Source organism: Zootoca vivipara, chromosome 1 (genome assembly GCF_963506605.1).
Source record: "Zootoca vivipara chromosome 1, rZooViv1.1, whole genome shotgun sequence".
NCBI classification, from domain to species: Eukaryota; Metazoa; Chordata; class Lepidosauria; order Squamata; family Lacertidae; genus Zootoca; species Zootoca vivipara.
This window is the reverse complement of record NC_083276.1, coordinates 27,060,195-27,078,173: the sequence shown is the minus strand read 5'-3', so window position 1 is coordinate 27,078,173 and position 17,979 is coordinate 27,060,195. Positions and strand designations below refer to the sequence as shown.

The window sequence follows — 17,979 nt, the reverse complement described above, 5'->3', positions numbered from 1 at the left end:
ATCAGCAAGCCCTAGGCTCAGTGGTTTAGCCCACAGCGCCACCTGGGTCCCTTATTTAGGTTTCGGGATGGACAAATCAGCCTGTTTCTGATCTGTGCTCCTTTCACATGATTTAAACACACACACACACACACACACACACACACACACACACACACACACAGTCAATACATATTTGAACATAACCAATCCTATATGTATTCCCCCCATTCAAATTATGCATTTTAAACACATTTTCCTATCAAAATAAAAAAATTCCTTCAGTAGCACCTTAAAGACCAACTAAGTTTATATTTTGGTATGAGCTTTCGTGTGCATGCACACTTCTTCAGATGTGCATGCACACGAAAGCTCATACCAAAATATAAACTTAGTTGGTCTTTAAGGTGCTACTGAAGGAATTTTTTTATTTTGCTTCGACTCAGACCAACACGGCTACCTACCTGTAACATTTTCCTATGTCATTTGAGCTGAGAACTGTGTCTGATTCTGGACAGTTGGAGAACGCCATTCCAATCTGCATGTTGATGGAGCTGTACAGCTCTAATCCAGAAGCCCATATGGCAAGCTTTGCATGCACAGTGCAGTGTTGGGCTCATTTTTGTTTTTTCAAATGGCAGGCAAAGTCACAGTTGAAACTGGAGGGAGTGCATTTTCTGGCCTGGTTTGAATGCTCAGTTTCTGATGTAAAATGAAAAAGCCTTTTGCTCAGGCATGCAACCATTTCTCTCCTCCCTTCTTCACATTCTTGAATATGCAAACTGCAAGCCTTCAGTTAACCATGGTTTCCCATTTCATCTGAACCAGGAAACTGTGGTTGCCAGCATTGGAGCATGCCAAGATCATAAACTATGGTTCGAAGTTGCTGTAAGATTCAACCTTACTCCAGAGCTGATAGCCATTGTTTTCAGGCTCAGATGAAACGGGAAAGCGCTTTATATCATATAATATAAAGCGGATTGTGGTAGGGCTGTTAAGAAATTTAGCTTAGGGTTTGGTTTGTGTAAGGCCACAGCTCATGCTGAGTAATGGGGGCGTGCGTATGCAAATTCCTTGGAGCTGATTGGTTGTTGGGGCCCCTCTTAAAGCTGCGTCCACCATTTTCTAGTCACATTTTTGCCTGGCGTTTGAACCGGTAACACGATGGGAGGAAAGTAGTTCTGTGCGCTGGCACAAGGCTCATTTATGCCTCAGCTTATTAAGACAACATATGATCATCTGAACAGAACCACTGCCTGTCTTCCCCAGGGCCCTTTCTAATGTCATTACTAAGACAGGGCACATTGTGTGTTTGGCACTATGATCACAGCGCAGCTGGAGGAAGGGGAGTGGTTGTAGATGGTAGAAAATTCTGTTATTTAAAAATGTATGGCCCAAGATGTATTAATGAAGACATGGGGAGGGTACACACTGGTTCAGACTGCATATATGACTGCCTATGTATTTCTAATGCACAGTGACCTAAATTTATAGATTTCGGTTCCTTTTAATTCAGCCATTAGAAAAGGAGCCAATGCGTCACAGAGCTCCCAAGCCTTAAAAGATGGCCATTAAAGCCACTGCACTGTACTTAGTTATTTATTTCTCTCTCTGAACGATCTAATCAATAAGAGAACAAAATCAAACACGGTTCCCTCCTCTTGAAGAGAGAAAAGACAAGCTAAATAAAGATGTCCAGGAGACTGGGGCAAAACATGCCAGCAAAACGACATATTGATTTCCAGCAAAGGAGGAGATTGCAAATGAAAAATATTCTTCTGACACAGTTATTAAACACAGGGCTGGCACAACAAGCAGGGAGGCTGATTTCTCCCACTGGAGGCTGAGTACTGAAAGGGCTGCTGATGCTGGTTCTTAGGCTAGATGAGCCTCTGGCTTTCAGAAATCCACCCCACCCCACCCCACCCTGTGCTGAGCGAATAAGGCTCAAGTCCTGGGACTTTGGCTTTCTCATGTTTTCAGCTTTCAATGATCCATGGATCAGCACCAACCTTGGGGTCACAGGGCCAACAACCCTGCAATCCCCTTCTAGCCAGAGAGTACTTCTCTGTTGGGTTCAGCTGCAGAATGTTGCACTAGTGATCATAAATGTGCCTGGGTCACACTTGAAGCATCTACAGTGGTGCCTCGCTTAATGAATGCCCTGCTTAACGAAATTTTCGCTTAACGAAAGGTTTTTTCTAGCGGAGGTTGCCTCGATAGACGAATTCGTTTTCGTCTAGCGAATCGCGGTTTCCCATAGGAATGCATTGCAATTCAATTAATGTGTTCCTATGGGCAAAAAAAATTTAAAAAAAAATTCAATGCATTCCTATGGGATCCGCTAGACAAATTTTTTCGTTATAAGAAAAGACCCGTGGAACGAATTAAATTCGTCTAGCGAGGCACCACTGTATTTTGCTTTCCTATCCACTTTTTCCAGGAATCTCAGTATAAGAATTCTAGCCCCCTACCTGTGTAATTCTCAGGCTGAAAGCCAAGATGGAAGCCTAGATTTTGTAGTAAAGCAGGATTGTGTGTGTGTGTGTGTGTGTGTGTGTGTGTGTGTGTTTAAACTATAAATATATTGACTTTCCATTGGCATCCTGCAGAAAACACAAAGTTTAAAGCAGGACTTGCATTGGAGAACCCTGACTCAGTCGTGCTAAACTGCTGTATTTGCTCCATAAATTATGAAGCTATTCCAAGCCAGCTTTTGAAGCCACCTCTCCCTATGACTCCATGCTCAAAATCCAGTTCCCACACCTCCAACATCACACCGGCTCACATAGAGCTGGTTTATGTAGCATTACCTAGAAGTAGTTATAGCAGTAGCATGAATAACTTGGTGGCACATCTTCTTTTCTCATTTCTGCCAGTGAAGTGCATCATTCAGTATGTGGCTATCAACTGCACTGAGGTCCCAGAAGCTGTCTAGGTCTCTGCAGATCTCACTACAGATGCTATCCATAAGTTCTAAATTCAACCATTACAGCGGTCATGGAGGCGGGGAGAGGAGTGAGCCACATAGCCTCCTTTGCGGCTTGTAGGTGAAACATGATCCAGCTCTAAATCACATCAGGAGCTGTTAAGCTATGTCTGAAGAAGAAAAGAAAGAAGCTTGAAGTCGGTTTGGATGCAGCCGTGTGTGTGTGTGTGTGTGTGTGTGTGTGTGTGTGTTTTAGAGGCAGAACGAATGTGTGTAATCAATAAGCAAGCAATCTAGATTCCCAGAGATGTATGTTTTATTTATTTATTTAGCTCCTAAATAATATGTAATTTCTTCAGGCCAAGAAATAAATTGAAAGGATTTAGAGGGATTTGCTTATCAGCGGAACACCACATAGCATTACATCCCTCCTGCTTTTGGGAAGGTACATTGAAGTTTGGTTTAAGCTGCTGTGGTTCAATACTCCTCTTTCCTCTGTCAGGGTGCCTTGAACAACAGACAGATTAATCCTCCCCTTCTTTTTCTCCCTCCTTTTTTTTGCAGTCCCTTCTTATTTAGATTTCCTTGTCCTCCCTGCTATAAACAGAAGGGAGGACCTTTTGGACACCAGAAAGCCTGACATCCCTGCCCCCACTTTCCATCTTTCCATTGTCTTCTGAATGCTTAGGGCTCAGAACGAAAAATTATCCAATACTTGACACGCAATGTGATCCAGAAGCAGGTGGCTTTTCTTTTCCAGCAGTAATGAACTACTGATTCTGTTCTGCAATTGTAGCACCCAAAGGCTAATTCCAGCTTGCGGTGCACACCTCCCCCCCCCCTTTTAAAGCAACACTTGATGCAAGACTTGCTTGATGCAAAGATGGAGTGCAGAAACAAAGGCTGATTTACTTCCCCATTTTTAACTTGTGTGGCTAGTTATTTAATCTCTTGTCTGCTGTGGTAATGATTGAGTGGCTTATTTTGTTACAGTAGGTAGCCCCATTGTGAACCCTACTTAATGATATAATTTGGCAGCAAGTGTGGTTTCCATTTTTACGTCCAGCAGGGATCACATACGCAGGAAATGTAAGGGGTGGGAGTTTTTCAGAGGATGGAGTGATAGTTCCTTTGTTGTTGTTAACTCAGGTTGATGTGGTGAATGAAGGGCATGCTGGTTAATGACTGGCTCCCAGTTAATCAGGATCCCGGGCTTATAAGAGATAATTTGTTCCCATGATGAGACCTCTTGCAGTGACTGCCTTCCTTAAAGAGAAATGTGAATGACAGGAATTCTGCCCTTGGTATTTTTCTTGGCTGCTATGTTGAGGAGCTGGAGAAATGGGGAATGGTTTGCTTGTTTTTTTTCCTCCCAGAAGAAGAGCTCTGCTGGGTCAAAGCAAGGGCCTCTCTAATTCACCATGTTGCCTCCAATCCAGATGCCTTTGAACTACTTACAAGCAAGGCATGAAGGTAACAGCCCTAGTGTTCAGGGGTTTACTGCCTCCCAACATGGAGGTTCATTTTAGCTATTAGAAGAAGTACTTTGTCAGACAGTGGCATTAACTTAGTAAAGCTTGGTTGGACAAATTCCTAGAGATAAAACTATCAATAATCCTTGTGATTGTAAATTGGATCAGAGCCACAATATCTCTGAATGCCAGTGGGCTACCAGTGGGAGAGAGCTTCTGCACTTATGTCCTGCTTGTGGGCTTTGCAGAAAGATCCTTTGGGGCACTGTGGGAAACAGGACACTGGACTTGAGGATGGGGAGGAATTCCTTTACCGTAGTTTGCATTTTAATGTGAGCCTATGTAAGTCATTCTTTCTGAACCAGTGCATGGATGCAAATGCATCTCTCCTTTGAAATTTGCACTTCTTCAAATTTTGCAATTTAGTTCCCCCACCCAAAAATGTGCACAAAAAAGGTGTGACTAGCCCAAAGTCACCCAGCAGCTGCATGTGGAGGAGCGGAGACGCGAACCCGGTTCACCAGATTACGAGTCTTCCGCTCTTAACCACTACACCACACTGGCTCTCTAGGAGAGAGCTATTGATGGCTACTGGTCATGATGGCTATACCCTTTCTCCACAATTAGAGGCAGAAATGCTTCTGAATACCAGTTGTCGGAAACTGGCAGGAGGAGAGAGTGCTCTTGTGCTTGAATCCTCCTTGAGGGTTTCCCACAGGAATCTGGTTGGCCACTGTGAGAACAGGATGCTGGACTAGACAGGCCATTGGCCTATCTAGCAGGCTCTTATTAGGCTCTTATGATATCCCAGAATTACCGTTTCTGGTACCCAGTTCCATTGACAAATTGCTCTTTTGGTTAAGATGTTCAGCCAAAATCTACCCTCCTGTAACTTAAGGCTGTTAAATCTAGTCCTTTTCCCCTGGGTGTTTGCTCAGGTATTTGAAGGACATTTTCACATCCCCTCTGAGTCTACTCTTCTCTAGGCTAGACAATTCTTTCAAATTTTCATCATAGACTTGTTTGCCATACCACTGTGATATTCACTACCCTCCTTGGCGTTTGTCTTTATCCTATGCTAAGTTTGGTGACCAGAACTAAATGCACTACTTCAGATGAAGCTGCAGAATAAACTATTACACGGCATGACTTGGAAACACTTTCCATCAATGTAGCCTAAAATCACATTAGCCTGCTAACATATCAGTGGCATCACTTATTTGTTGCCATTTTTCAATGGTTTTCAATGGGACATAAAGGGGGAGCCAGCCTTTGTATAACAACTCCCACGAATCTTCCTTCCATTGAAAAGCAGCATTTCATCACATTCTGAATAGACTTGCTGTCAGATGGGTGAGGAGCATAAGCTCATTGATGTTACCTGCTTTTAAAATGATGCATGGGCTGCAGCACAGAAAGAAAAGCAGGAAGAAGCTGCAATGAAGTCAAAACTGAAATGTAGTTTGGTAGTGGAGGGGAGCAGAATTTCCACAAAGTTCCATGTTCTAAAGGGAAGTTTTGGAATTTCTTGTTCAGGTAAAACCTACGGGGGAAGGAAAAGGAAAACAACGTCGATATGACGGATGTGTAGGATTAGGAGAGAGCCAGGACACCATGTTGGAACAGGTCATTTCCTACTTGCAACCTCCAACCTCTCTGCACATTGCCACTGACTGGCCCTTATGCTTCTACAATTAACAGCACAATACAGAATTCCTAAGGTTGGGGGTGTGACGGTGTGCATTTGCTTTCTCATCCCCACATTGTCATCAAACATTGCCTAGAGTGATACATTTAAGATGTCCTGTCTCAATTGCCTACTTCAGTTTCAGAACATTAATGAACATTAAGATCTGTATCCAGATACGCATGATATTTATAGGATACGCATGATGTTTACAGAATGGAATGCTCAGGTGGCGTGGCACAACCAAGGAAATATTTGGACCCAGTTTCTAATTAACATTAAATGTAACATGTGGGTGCTTAGTAGGACTAGACTTAGCAGAACTGCAACCAAATATGTCCCAATATTCTGGAAGTGGAAAGGAAGACACCCCTTCTTGTCCCGCCTGCCTGATCTCGACGATCCTTCCTTCACCCACCTACCTACCTGAATGTAGCGCTCCCTGCTAGCCCCATCTCTGCACTCTTTCGCTTACCCCACCCACCTGTTCTCCCCACCTCCTACCTTCAGCTTCCACTTCTGCCTCCTCCACCTCAGCAGCATAGCTGCCAAGTTATCCCTTTTTTAAAGGGAAATTCCCTTATGCTGAATAGGCTTCCTCGTGAGAAAAGGGAAAACTTGGCAGCTATGCTCAGCAGACATATTTCCGGAAAACAGCTTCTGCTACTGCTGCAATGGAAGGAGGAGGAAGAGTAGTGATGCGAAGGGGCAAGGTAGGTTTTGCGCCCGTCTTTGGGTCCCAGGCTCTGGTGTGGCCGGAGCTAAAATGGGGTGGCTTCTGTCAATCTGGGATGACCCACTTAAACCAGGACACTTGGAGGTATGGATCCTATGCTATTTTCATTCCAAAGCAAGGTAAAAAGCCAAATTCAAAGGCAAGTCAGGGCAGGAATGAGGGGTTTAGAGAACTTTTTCTAAGAGAATGTAAGCCCCCCCCCTTTTTTAAAAAAAGAATGTGAGGCAGCCATCAGGAACATATTGTGGCACAGTTTCTCTGACTGAGGGAGGGCAATATTTATAGGCCTTTCTCTTTTCCATTCACACTAAAAATGAGAACTCCATCATTCACTGGATGCGTTATTTATAATTTCATAAACCTGTTCTGTGGCAGGGTTTATTTTATCTTGTGCTTAATGCCCATCAAATCATGGCACAGCGAGTGAGTGGGGTGGTCGAAAAGGGATTGTTCTCTGTGGAAGATTTCAGAGACAGCCATTTTATGTGGAACAGAGGGTCAAAGGATATGGACATGGAGCATAAATTCCAACTTTGGGCTGTCAGAAAAGGGAAGAGGGTATGTAATTGTCCTCACCACATCTCGCCATGCTATTCAGAATTTCCTTGCCATGCCCATGATGTATAGTAATGAACACAGATGCAGGACCCTCACCAAAAGCAAGATTGATGAAACCCTTCGAGTGAATAATTAGAAGGTGGTGATTACAGAAACAATAATTCATTAGAGGCAGTTCTGTGAAACTGAGGGAATTTGAAGGTAAATATGTCCATAAATCCTCAAGGTTAGATGCAGACATTTCAGCTTCCTCCTGCTCCAGTTTGATACCAAGTCAATTTCAATAAGCACAATGGCAAAGCAGAGGGAGAATAAAAATAATATTTTAAATGCGGCAAAAGCTCTTTTAGAGGACAAATGAAAAGTGTTTTGTCTAGGGGCATATTTTATTGGCATTTATTATAATACCTGCCTTTAGTTTTACAACCATTAATATAGGACTGAGTAATTCCACCACCAATATTTAAAGAAAACTTGAATATAAATAGTTACAGGTAGGTAGCCGTGTTGGTCTGAGTCGAAGCAAAATAAAAAAATTCCTTCAGTAGCACCTTAAAGACCAACTAAGTTTATATTTTGGTATGAGCTTTCGTGTGCATGCAGATACCTGAAGAAGTGTGCATGCACACGAAAGCTCATACCAAAATATAAACTTAGTTGGTCTTTAAGGTGCTACTGAAGAATTTTTTTTATTTTGAATATAAATATTTCAGAAATGAATGCATTGTCATACCATACTCAACCTGCTATGTATGTAGACATATAAGCCCTACCAGTGAAAACAAAAAAGAAAAGAAGTTATTGGTTCTTATGAATAATGGTCTTTTAGCTTGCAAACCTGGGTGAGCTACCTCATGTATTGGTCCACTTTCTCTACTCACTTGTCTCCCACACCTACATAGTTCCTTCTTCTAGGCACAGGAAGCTGCCTTATATGGAGTCAGAACATTGGTCCATTTAGCTCAGTATTGTCTACACTATGGCTCTAGTCTAGAGCTTCAGACAGAGGACATTCCCAGCCCTACCAGGGATTGCTCTAGAAACCTTAAGCAAGCAAAGCAGATGTTCTACCACTGAGCTATGGCCTTCCCCTAGTTTCTCCTATTTCTCTGTATCCATCTGATCTTAGCCTTTGCCCTTTTATCCCCTTTTCCCTATCCTCTACCATCTCTGGGTGTCTCTCACTGGCTTCCCAGAGCCTCTGAACTCAGCTACATTAGTTAAAACAACAACAACCCACCAGCATTTTAAATGTGTTATAAACAAGCAACACCAGATGGCACTGTAGAGCACAAAACTTTTCTATGGTGTTTTACATAAGGTGTTTTTTCTTTTGTTATAATGATTTAATTTATGAGTTATTTATAGTGGTTTCCCCCATGTGTAGATCCACCCTCTGTTTCCCCCTTGATGACAACCTTTCACCATATTTCTCGCTTTGCTTCTCCTGACAGCTAAGCAAATCTGGTTCCCTAACAAAGTATTCCATTCCTACCCATAGGTTCCTCATTTAGGCATTGGTCAGATTGCCCCTACCAAAACCATTAATCAACGCTCTGTTTTAAAACCTTGCCCCAACATTATCCATGTACCAAGCCATTCTACCACTTAGGTTGTTAAATTCTTTTAGCTATGCATCTGTTCTAGTCTCCCAATTTCATGTCTCCATAATTCTGAGTCTACTTGATTTTCCCAGTGATTAATCAGAAAATAATTTATCAGTATACACACACATGGACAAGATAAAATACAATATATGCTTTACCTCATATGTTGTAATTTAGATGGTGAGAACACAGAAAGATTATAGGGGATAGATGATAGATAGATAGATAGATAGATAGATAGATAGATAGATAGATAGGCAGACATCATTCTGTATGCATAATTAAAAGCATAGAAGATGCAAATCAGTACAGCTAGCCTTAATCTTTCTTCCTGAGTGATCAGTATTTGCAGATTCTGAAAACTGTTCTGAAAAGAGCAAGCATGGTATCTCAAGCTGGCCACTTCAAAATTGGTTCTTTCCAGTGTATTGGTTCCTTCCAGTTCAGGAATTCTTATTACAGAGACCACACACCTTTGATGCCTGCAAGAGAGAAATAGGAAAGGGAAAATAATTCCATGTGCGAGCTCTGAGTTTGTGTTGCTGAGGGCAGGGTGATTTGGTAGCCTTGTGCAAGAGCCATATAGCCTGTGTCCAGAGGCTTCCACAGAATCTCCCTAATGGTCTCCGTTAGTAATTCTACTAATTGCACCAATTACATGAAGGAGTTGCTGCTGGGGAGAGATGCCATTACACTTCTTAACACACTGTGGTACATGCTGCTCATTAATTAGAGCAGCCGCAAAAAAAAAAGGTTCATCAGCTGGAAAGTGTAAGGAACATGTGCTGCAATTCACTGGGGCCACAGATGCTCTTGATGTGGCTTCAGCTTTTCTGAGCCAGACCTTCCACCCTACCTGCTGTGCTCTGACCATTCTGTTAACCTTGCAGAGGAATCCATCCTTGTGCATTTAGCTGGGCTGAGTGTTTGGCTTTATGTGGATGTATCTGGAAGGCAATTTTCTGCCTGGCCTATTTAACATTGTGGCACATCTGCCCTGTTCAGTGTACACTCCTTGGCCAGGGCAGGTGTCTACCAACTCTATCTGGTATCAAGCTAAGAACCTTCCTCCCTAGCCACTGTCTCGCCAGAGGGGTACATGCTCTGGTTATCTCCCACTTGGACTGCTGCAATGAGGGTGAAAGAGGAGAGCGCAAAATATGGTCTGAAGCTCAAGAAATGGAGGCAGTGAGAGATTTTTCTTTCTTGGGTTCCATGATCACTGCAGATGGTGACAGCAGTCACAAAATTAAAAGATGCCTGCTTCTTGGGAGAAAAGCAATGACAAACCTAGACAGCATCTTAAAAAGCAGAGACATCACCTTGCTGACAAAGGTCCGTATAGTTAAAGCTATGCTTTTCCCAGTAGTGATGTATGGAAGTGAGAGATGGACCATAAAGAAGGCTGATCGCCAATAAAATTGATGCTTTTGAATTATGGTGCTGGAGGAGACTCTTGAGAGTCCCATGGACTGCAAGAAGATCAAACCTATCCATTCTGAAGGAAATCAGCCCTGAGTGCTCACTGGAAGGACAGATCCTGAAGCTGAGGCTCCAATACTTTGGCCCCCTCATGAGAAGAGAAGACTCCCTGGAAAAGACCCAGATGCTGGGAAAGATTGAGGGCACTAGGAGAAGGGGACGGCAGAGGATGAGATGGTTGGACAGTGTTCTCAAAGCTACCAACATGAGTTTGACCAAACTGCGGGAGGCAGTGGAAGACAGGAGTGCCTGACGTGCTCTGGTCCATGGGGTCATGAAGAGTCGGACACAACCAAACAACTTAACAACAACAGGCAGAAGGGCTTTGCTGTAGTTGCACCCATCCTGTGGAATGCCCTCCTCGCAGAAGTCAAAAAGTTAAACAACCAAATAATTTTTTCGTAGACATCTAAAGGCAGCCCTGTTTTGGGAAGCTTTTGATGTTTGATGCTGCATTTTGTTGGAAGCCACCCAGAGTGGCTGGGGCAACCAAGTCATGCGGATGGGATATAAGAAATTTATTAACAACAACAACAACAACAACAACAACAACAACAACGACAACAACAGAAGCTTAACTGCACATGGCCAAACTATAGAAACATGGGAATCTGCCTTATGCAAAGTCAAGACTACTGTCCATCTACCGGTAGTCCATCTAGTTCAGTAATGCCAACACAGGCTGGCAGCAGCTCTTCAGGATTTCAGTCTTATTGGGAGATGCCAGAGATTGAACCTGGGACCTTCTGCATGCAAACCAGATGCTCTGCCACTGAGCTATAATAATAATAATAATAATAATAATAATAATAATAATAATAATAATAATAATAATATATTATTTATACCCCGCCCAGCTGGGTGGTTTCCAACAGAAAAATAAAATAAAATAATCTATTAAACATTAAAAGCCTCCCTAAACAGGGCTGCCTTCAGATGTCTTCTAAAACTCTGGTAGCTGATGTCTTTCAGATGTCTTCTAAAAATCAGATGTCCTCTTTGACATCTGATGGGAGGGCGTTCCACAGGGCGGGTGCCACTACCGAGAAGGCCCTCTGCTTGGTTCTCTGCAACTTGGCTTCTCGCAATGAGGGAACCGCCCGAAGGCCCTCGGTACTGGACCTCAGTGTCCAGGCAGAACGATGGGGATGGAGACGTTCCTTCAGGCATACTGGACCGAGGCCATTTAGTTACAGCCCTTGCCCAACATGGGAGCAGGGAACCTCCACTATGGTTCCTATTCAAATCATGCCTTTCCTCAACCTGCAGTTTGCTCCAATCTGCAGCCCCAAATGTCCAGGTGTGGGGTCAGGGGCAGACTGGCTATTTTAGAAAAAAAGATCATGTACTCACAGGAAAACCACATGATTAACATGCACGTAATTTGGCCCACAGTCAACATTTTTCTCAGACCAGAAGGATTAGCTGCACAAAAGATTCATTCTGGCAGTGTCCCAATAATAGGATTATATTGTATCTATATTACTTGCAACCAAATTTTTATTCTATCGAATATGTGCATTTTACCTAAATGTACCTAGTAACAGAAAATTATGTCCTAATAGCATAGTAAATATTCCAGAACACAAATGTTGTGTATACAGGGCCAAACTTTTATTTGTCAACAAAAAAATTCCAACCATCCCTACCATTCCCCAAGCAGTGTTGTTGATGTCTCTGAAATTCTGTAATATGGGGGTACTAATTCTGACCAAACTTAAAGGGTTGTCACAATGGTTTCTGAAATACTTTGAATACTCCAGAAGCACTTCAGAAGCATTAAATATTATAAATTCAAATGGGAGATGTTGTGTGGCACCACATAATTTTTTTTTTTGAAAAAAACAACAACTGGTAGGATGTGCATATGTGTGTTAAAGTAAATAATGGCAACAATTAAAAGGCATATGAAGCCAGGCATTTGCCATGACAAAATATCTGCAGCAAAGCCAAGTTGAGTTGGCAATAATTCTCCATAGCTCAATATTTGCATCTTCTCTGTTGCTTATGGTTATGCTTAGTAGGGAGGATGTGGGTGGCTCTGTCATCTAAACCACTGAGCCTCTTGGGATTGCCGATCGGAAGGTCAACGGTTTGAATCCCTGTGGCAGGGTGAGCTCCCGTTCCTCTGTCTCAGCTCCTGCCAACCTAGCAGTTCAAAAGCATGCCAGAGCAAGTAGATAAATAGGTATTACTGCAGCGGGAAGGTAAACGATTTTTCTGTGTGCCAGAGGTGGTTTAGTCATGCTGGCGACATGACCCGGAAAGCTGTCTGTGGACAAACGCCGGCTCCCTCGGCCTGAAAGCGAGATGAGCGCTGCAACCCCGTAGTCACCTTTGACTGGACTTAACCATCCAAGGGTCCATTACCTTTTAACTTAGTAGTTATGTTCAATTGTATTCCTGTTTGCAGATTCATCTACTTGGAAGTGTCATTCTTTTTGTCTGATCACTGGTTCTTCCTTTTTGTTTCCTTGTGTTTCACTTGTCAGACAACAGATGACCTCATTTCCTCAGACCATTCAGCGGAATGTTCTAATGATGACGAAGACCTCATTGAATGTGAGCAGAGTGTAGGTAAGCCAGGTCAGTCTTATATTCCGCCTGCTTTCCTTATTTCATTTGCAGTTAACAATGCCTACATATATATATGTGTGTGAATGTATACATATATATGTACGCCTATATATGTATATGTGATATATGTATATATGTGTAGAACTGTATATCCGATATAAATGCATAAAGCCAAGCATCCAATCCCATGGAGTTGGCAGGAGCAAGACACAAATATGTCATCATTTGGAGAAGCCATCTTCGAAGGAAAACAAATGTTCTGGAACCAGTACCTGCTCAGTTGGTCACCAACCATTGTGCTACATATTTGTAGTGGGGTTTTTTGAACAGGCCCTGGTGGGGAGAAGGAAAGTGGCATTTATTCTGGCATGTTAAAAAGTTTGGACTACTGACTAAAAAGAAGAAGAAAACCCAGCATGCAGCTATTGTCATATCTGTCATTGAATTCTTCTTGATGGATGTGAAAATATGCCATGAAAGTTCCATGTGCCCATGGGATTTTGAATGTGGCTAACATGGCAGTGTACCCACTCTATTTACCCAAACAATTTGAGAAGGACTAAAGCATAGTCATTCCAAAATACTAAGCTGTGCCATGTTACCTGCAGCAGCGATGCTTCAAAATGTATCCACTGAACGGTCAAAATTTACGGTGGCAATTTGAAACCGACTCGATATCTCCCTTCGACCCTAGATACATTTTGATGGTTTGATGGCTTTTCTTCTGGTGGGATAGATATGACAGTATTAATATCCAGCAGGCAACTGCAGTCTATTTTATTTTTAACTAATTCTTCCAAGTCTTTATTTTTATTTTATTTCAAAGCTTGCCATGAGTTAAGCATTTCTATAATAGAGAACAGAATTTCATTGAATTTCTGTGTACAAAATTGATTTTTATGAGAATCTGTCCTTAAAAGTGAAACACGTAGACAAGCTTATTACTTTTTTGTTTTATTTTTGTTTTGTTTTGTTTTAAAAAGGGGGTGATTTTATTATTTTGAAGAGGCTAATTTTTTTATTAAAAATTTCTAAAATCCAAACATCAGATGGTTATGTTCATAGTACCCTGAAGTGTTTCAGATTAATACAATAATAATAATAAAAGCCACCCAAGGGTGGTGCTTTCACATTTCTCTTCCACCCCTCATATTCTGCTTGCATTTTAGGGGTAGGACTTGCTCTGGCAGTAATGAGAAGCACTGTGGCTTTGCATGTACCTGGGAAGTTCCATGATAAACTTAGAGGAACATAACATTATGAATTGAATAATAAGTTGGTACACAGTTCGTTCTAAGAAAATGGAGGAGTTGCTTTCTTCCATCAATTGTCATTGAAGCTCTTTAAGCCAAAGGTTTTGGCCTGCTTAACTACTGATATCAACATAAACATTCTTGCAGCAGCCACTACTGATTGATAATATATTATCAAAATATATCCATTCAATGGCTGCATTCACACTTGACACCAAGCCAAACTATGGCTTAACATGAATGAGGGAACATGTTGACTGCTGAGGAGGAAATTGCACTTCCCCAGGCTGTCTAGCTCAGCACGGTGTGGTTTGACTTAGCCCTGGAGAGTGGTCTTTCCTCCTCAGTGGTGATTTGTAGCCAAGATTTGTTCATGGTTACAAAGGAGATACATTAACTTCTTCAATGACTTTATGCTGTGAAGTGATCTATGCATTTGTTTATTATTATTATCTTCAACAACAACAACCACACTCCTGGGTTTGGATGGCATGCTAAGCCAAGCCTAGGCCACCACCCTGTACTGAGCTAAAAAGGCCCGGAGGACAGGTTTGAACTCCTCTCTGAGAACCAGTTTTGAACTCCTCTCTGAGAACCAGCACATTCATGGAGTCCCACTAAGCCATACTTTGGGTTAACATGATGCAAATCAAGCCATTGTCATGAGGCAAGTACAAAAGAACTTCCGTTGACTATTCCTTCTCCCACCCCGTGACTCTTTCCCCCAACTTTTTCTAATCCTCCCATTGTAGTCATCTTCAACCCACAAACATGTTGCAGAGTCAACAGATGGGAAGGAGACATGGATGGCTGTTCAAAACCACACAACCCAGACTTTGTGCTCTGTTTACAAGCTTACAAGCAGTTACTACAGGGTTGTAGTGGTAGAGCCACAGATGATGGAGCCAAGGCATGATAAGCTTGTGATAACATCACAGAAACACAGAAAACCCAGCTGGGAATTAAACAGGCCACAACTTCATTTAGTTACAGGTGCCAGTAGGTTTTGGTGAAGGCATTGGGTGTGTATCCTGAATCAACCGGCCCATTTGCTGGTTGGTTACTTTGGCAGGGTTGATCAAGGTTAAGGATCACCAGATGATGCACATCAAATTGGAGTGATCTCCCCACCAGGATTACCATTTAGGGGGTGCCATGGCCCATCTGTACCCCATCTGGGGCAACAGGACAGATGCACCCCAACTGGGTCCCTTTAAGGGGATACCCTGATCTTTTGGAGTGGAGGAGGGTACCCCCCCCATCCATTTAGACTAAGGATCCAGCCCAATGCCTTATCTGCCATCAAGTTGTGACAGTCACTACAAGGTAGGCAAAAAACCCAGATGGGCCTAATTGTCTGGAGGCAAAATCCTCCCTGCCCCCAAATAGGGCAGCCGAATCCTTCCATAGCAAGGTCCTCTGCCGGGGGTACCCACTCAACCTTGGGCAGCCCTGTCACATAAAAATCAGGCCATGCCTCTGGCTTCTCTGATTGGTTCCAACTGTAGGCAAGCCCAAGCATTCAGTGCAGTGAAGGAGGAAGTGACGCTCTTCCCCCAGTCACACCAGAGCTGGGAAGGGGCCCTGATCCGCCATAACCACACCAAGCTGCAACCCTGCTCCCTGCCCCAAAAAGTTGGCGGTAAGCGATCTATTTCATTTAGAAAGGGCTAAAAGCACCAGAGTTAGTATTCTAAATAGCAGTTAGAAATCATTGATTCAAATTCCTCTGCTAATCTTTTAGGACCTCATTAAACTCTACTACCCACTGCCTTTTTGCTGATTGCCAAGAAATTTGCATTTAAAACAGAAGCCTTTCTTTCCCTTTATCAATCTGCTCCTCTTATCCATCGCCTGCAGAGTTGTTGTGAAGGCAATATCACAAGCCACTTCCATGGTGATGAATTGCAGTGGCACAGAACCTTGAGATGTGGCATCAGTGAATGAAGCAGGCGGCTACAAAATGAAAAATGCCTCTTCATCCTTAAAGATGCCTTTTGGAAACATAGGGGTCGTGCCACAGAACCACAGAACTGAAAGGAACATCAAATGAGGCCAGGCTTTACCGCCAATGTGTGTTTTGCTTTGCTCAACTACTCCCAAGTTGGTGAAGTGTCTCCTTTCACTCTTTTCGCTCTTAAATGCTATAAAATTGTTAGCATTTTGGTCTGCTGCCAGCCCCCCCCCCCCAATAATTTTGCTTTTAGGGAAAATGCATTCAGCTCCCTCAAGCCATCTCCCTAAGTTTCACACCAATGGGTCAGTGTGTCTTATTAACCAGAAGGTTGGTGTTTTGAGCCCACCCAGGCATGGTGGTGGGCAGGATTTCTACATTGCAGGGGGAGTTGGACTAGATGTCCCTTGGGGTGCCTTCCAACTCTATGATTCTCTGCAAAGCAAGTGCTCTGCCACTGAGCTGTGGTCCTTTCTCTTCTGCTTTGAGACCCGTGAGTTCTAAGTGTGAAACAGCTCAAGAGATATGGGGGAGATTGGTTAATTTCCCCATTGCATATTACACTGAAAACCCCAAAAGAAGAAACATAATTTAGCTGCCTTCCCATGCACACTTACCTCAGAGTAAGTTTTCTAGTGAACACTGTTGAATTTATGTGCATAGAATTGCAGGTGTTAGGATTGCTGTGGGAGTTTGGGCAGCAAAGCCTCCATCCCAGGTGGCTCAGGAGCAAACAGCTGGATAAACCAACCTTCCAGCCACTTCCTATGACCCCCTTCACTGATTGTCAGTAAATTTGCATTTAAAATAGAAGGCATCCTCTTCCTTTATCGTTCAGCTTCTCTTATCCATTATCCCTGGATGACTTAAGGGACAGCAGTTATTTCTTGAGCCGAAAACCAATGGGTTAAAAATGCAATGTAGTATAGAGAAGTCATGTGGTCCTACTCCACTTTGCTGTCTTCAAAAAATAGGCAGAAAATTCACCCAATTATGAAATTTCATTGTCTGAGGGAGGAAAAAATCCTTGTGACAGCAGCCCATGAGGTTTTAGAACGATTCGTTTTGAGCTGAGTTTCCAAATTCATTTTATCTGCATCCAAAAATCTTTATATCATCTCTTTTAATACCAAAATGTGAAATGGCCCTACCTAGCTGTTTCAGCTTAATCCCAACTGTGCTAGACATCTGCTTGATCACAGGTAGCTAGTGGCTGGCAACACTATGCAATCCAGGTGGACTTGTTACCTCTGGGTGGCTCCCAACAAAGCCCTGTGTTATATTTCTGAGATCAAAGCAGAGTTAAAATGAAATGTGAGAGCCCTTTGTGTTGGGCTGAGTGTTACGTAAATGGAGGGACTTTTTCATTTCCTCTCCCAGTATACAGACAGAAATTGACTGCATAATCCTATGCATGTTTACTCAGAAGTAAGTCTCACAGTGTTCAGTAGAGCTTATGTCTCATGTAAGTGTGCATCAGAGTGCAGCCTTAAATATGGAAGTGCTGATTGACTGTGTTTCAATTCACCCAAGTGTAAGTTTGTACAGACCGTTGGCCTGCTCCAAAAACCTATGCACTGTGATGTGCAAGCTTTCCTGCATGCACAGGCTCTCCCATTCATTTCAGTGCATGGAAGAATGCCTTCCATTGGATGTGAAGTGATTTGAGGAGCAAATAGTGCAATAGAATGGTAGCAGTGAGAGGCAGTAATGCTTCTGAATACCAGTTGCTAGAGACCACAGGA

General features: G+C 42.8%; 1 protein-coding gene across 1 annotated transcript in view; it reads left to right on the top strand.

The window, feature by feature from the left end:
* The window catches only part of NRXN3 (neurexin 3), a 1,204,733-nt gene that overhangs the window by 1,145,540 nt on the left and 41,214 nt on the right, over positions 1–17,979 (top strand). Inside the window, exon 17 of the mRNA XM_060282978.1 lies at positions 12,943–13,036. Coding sequence (XP_060138961.1) covers positions 12,943–13,036 — 94 coding nt within the window. The remainder of the gene's footprint in view (positions 1–12,942; positions 13,037–17,979) is intronic.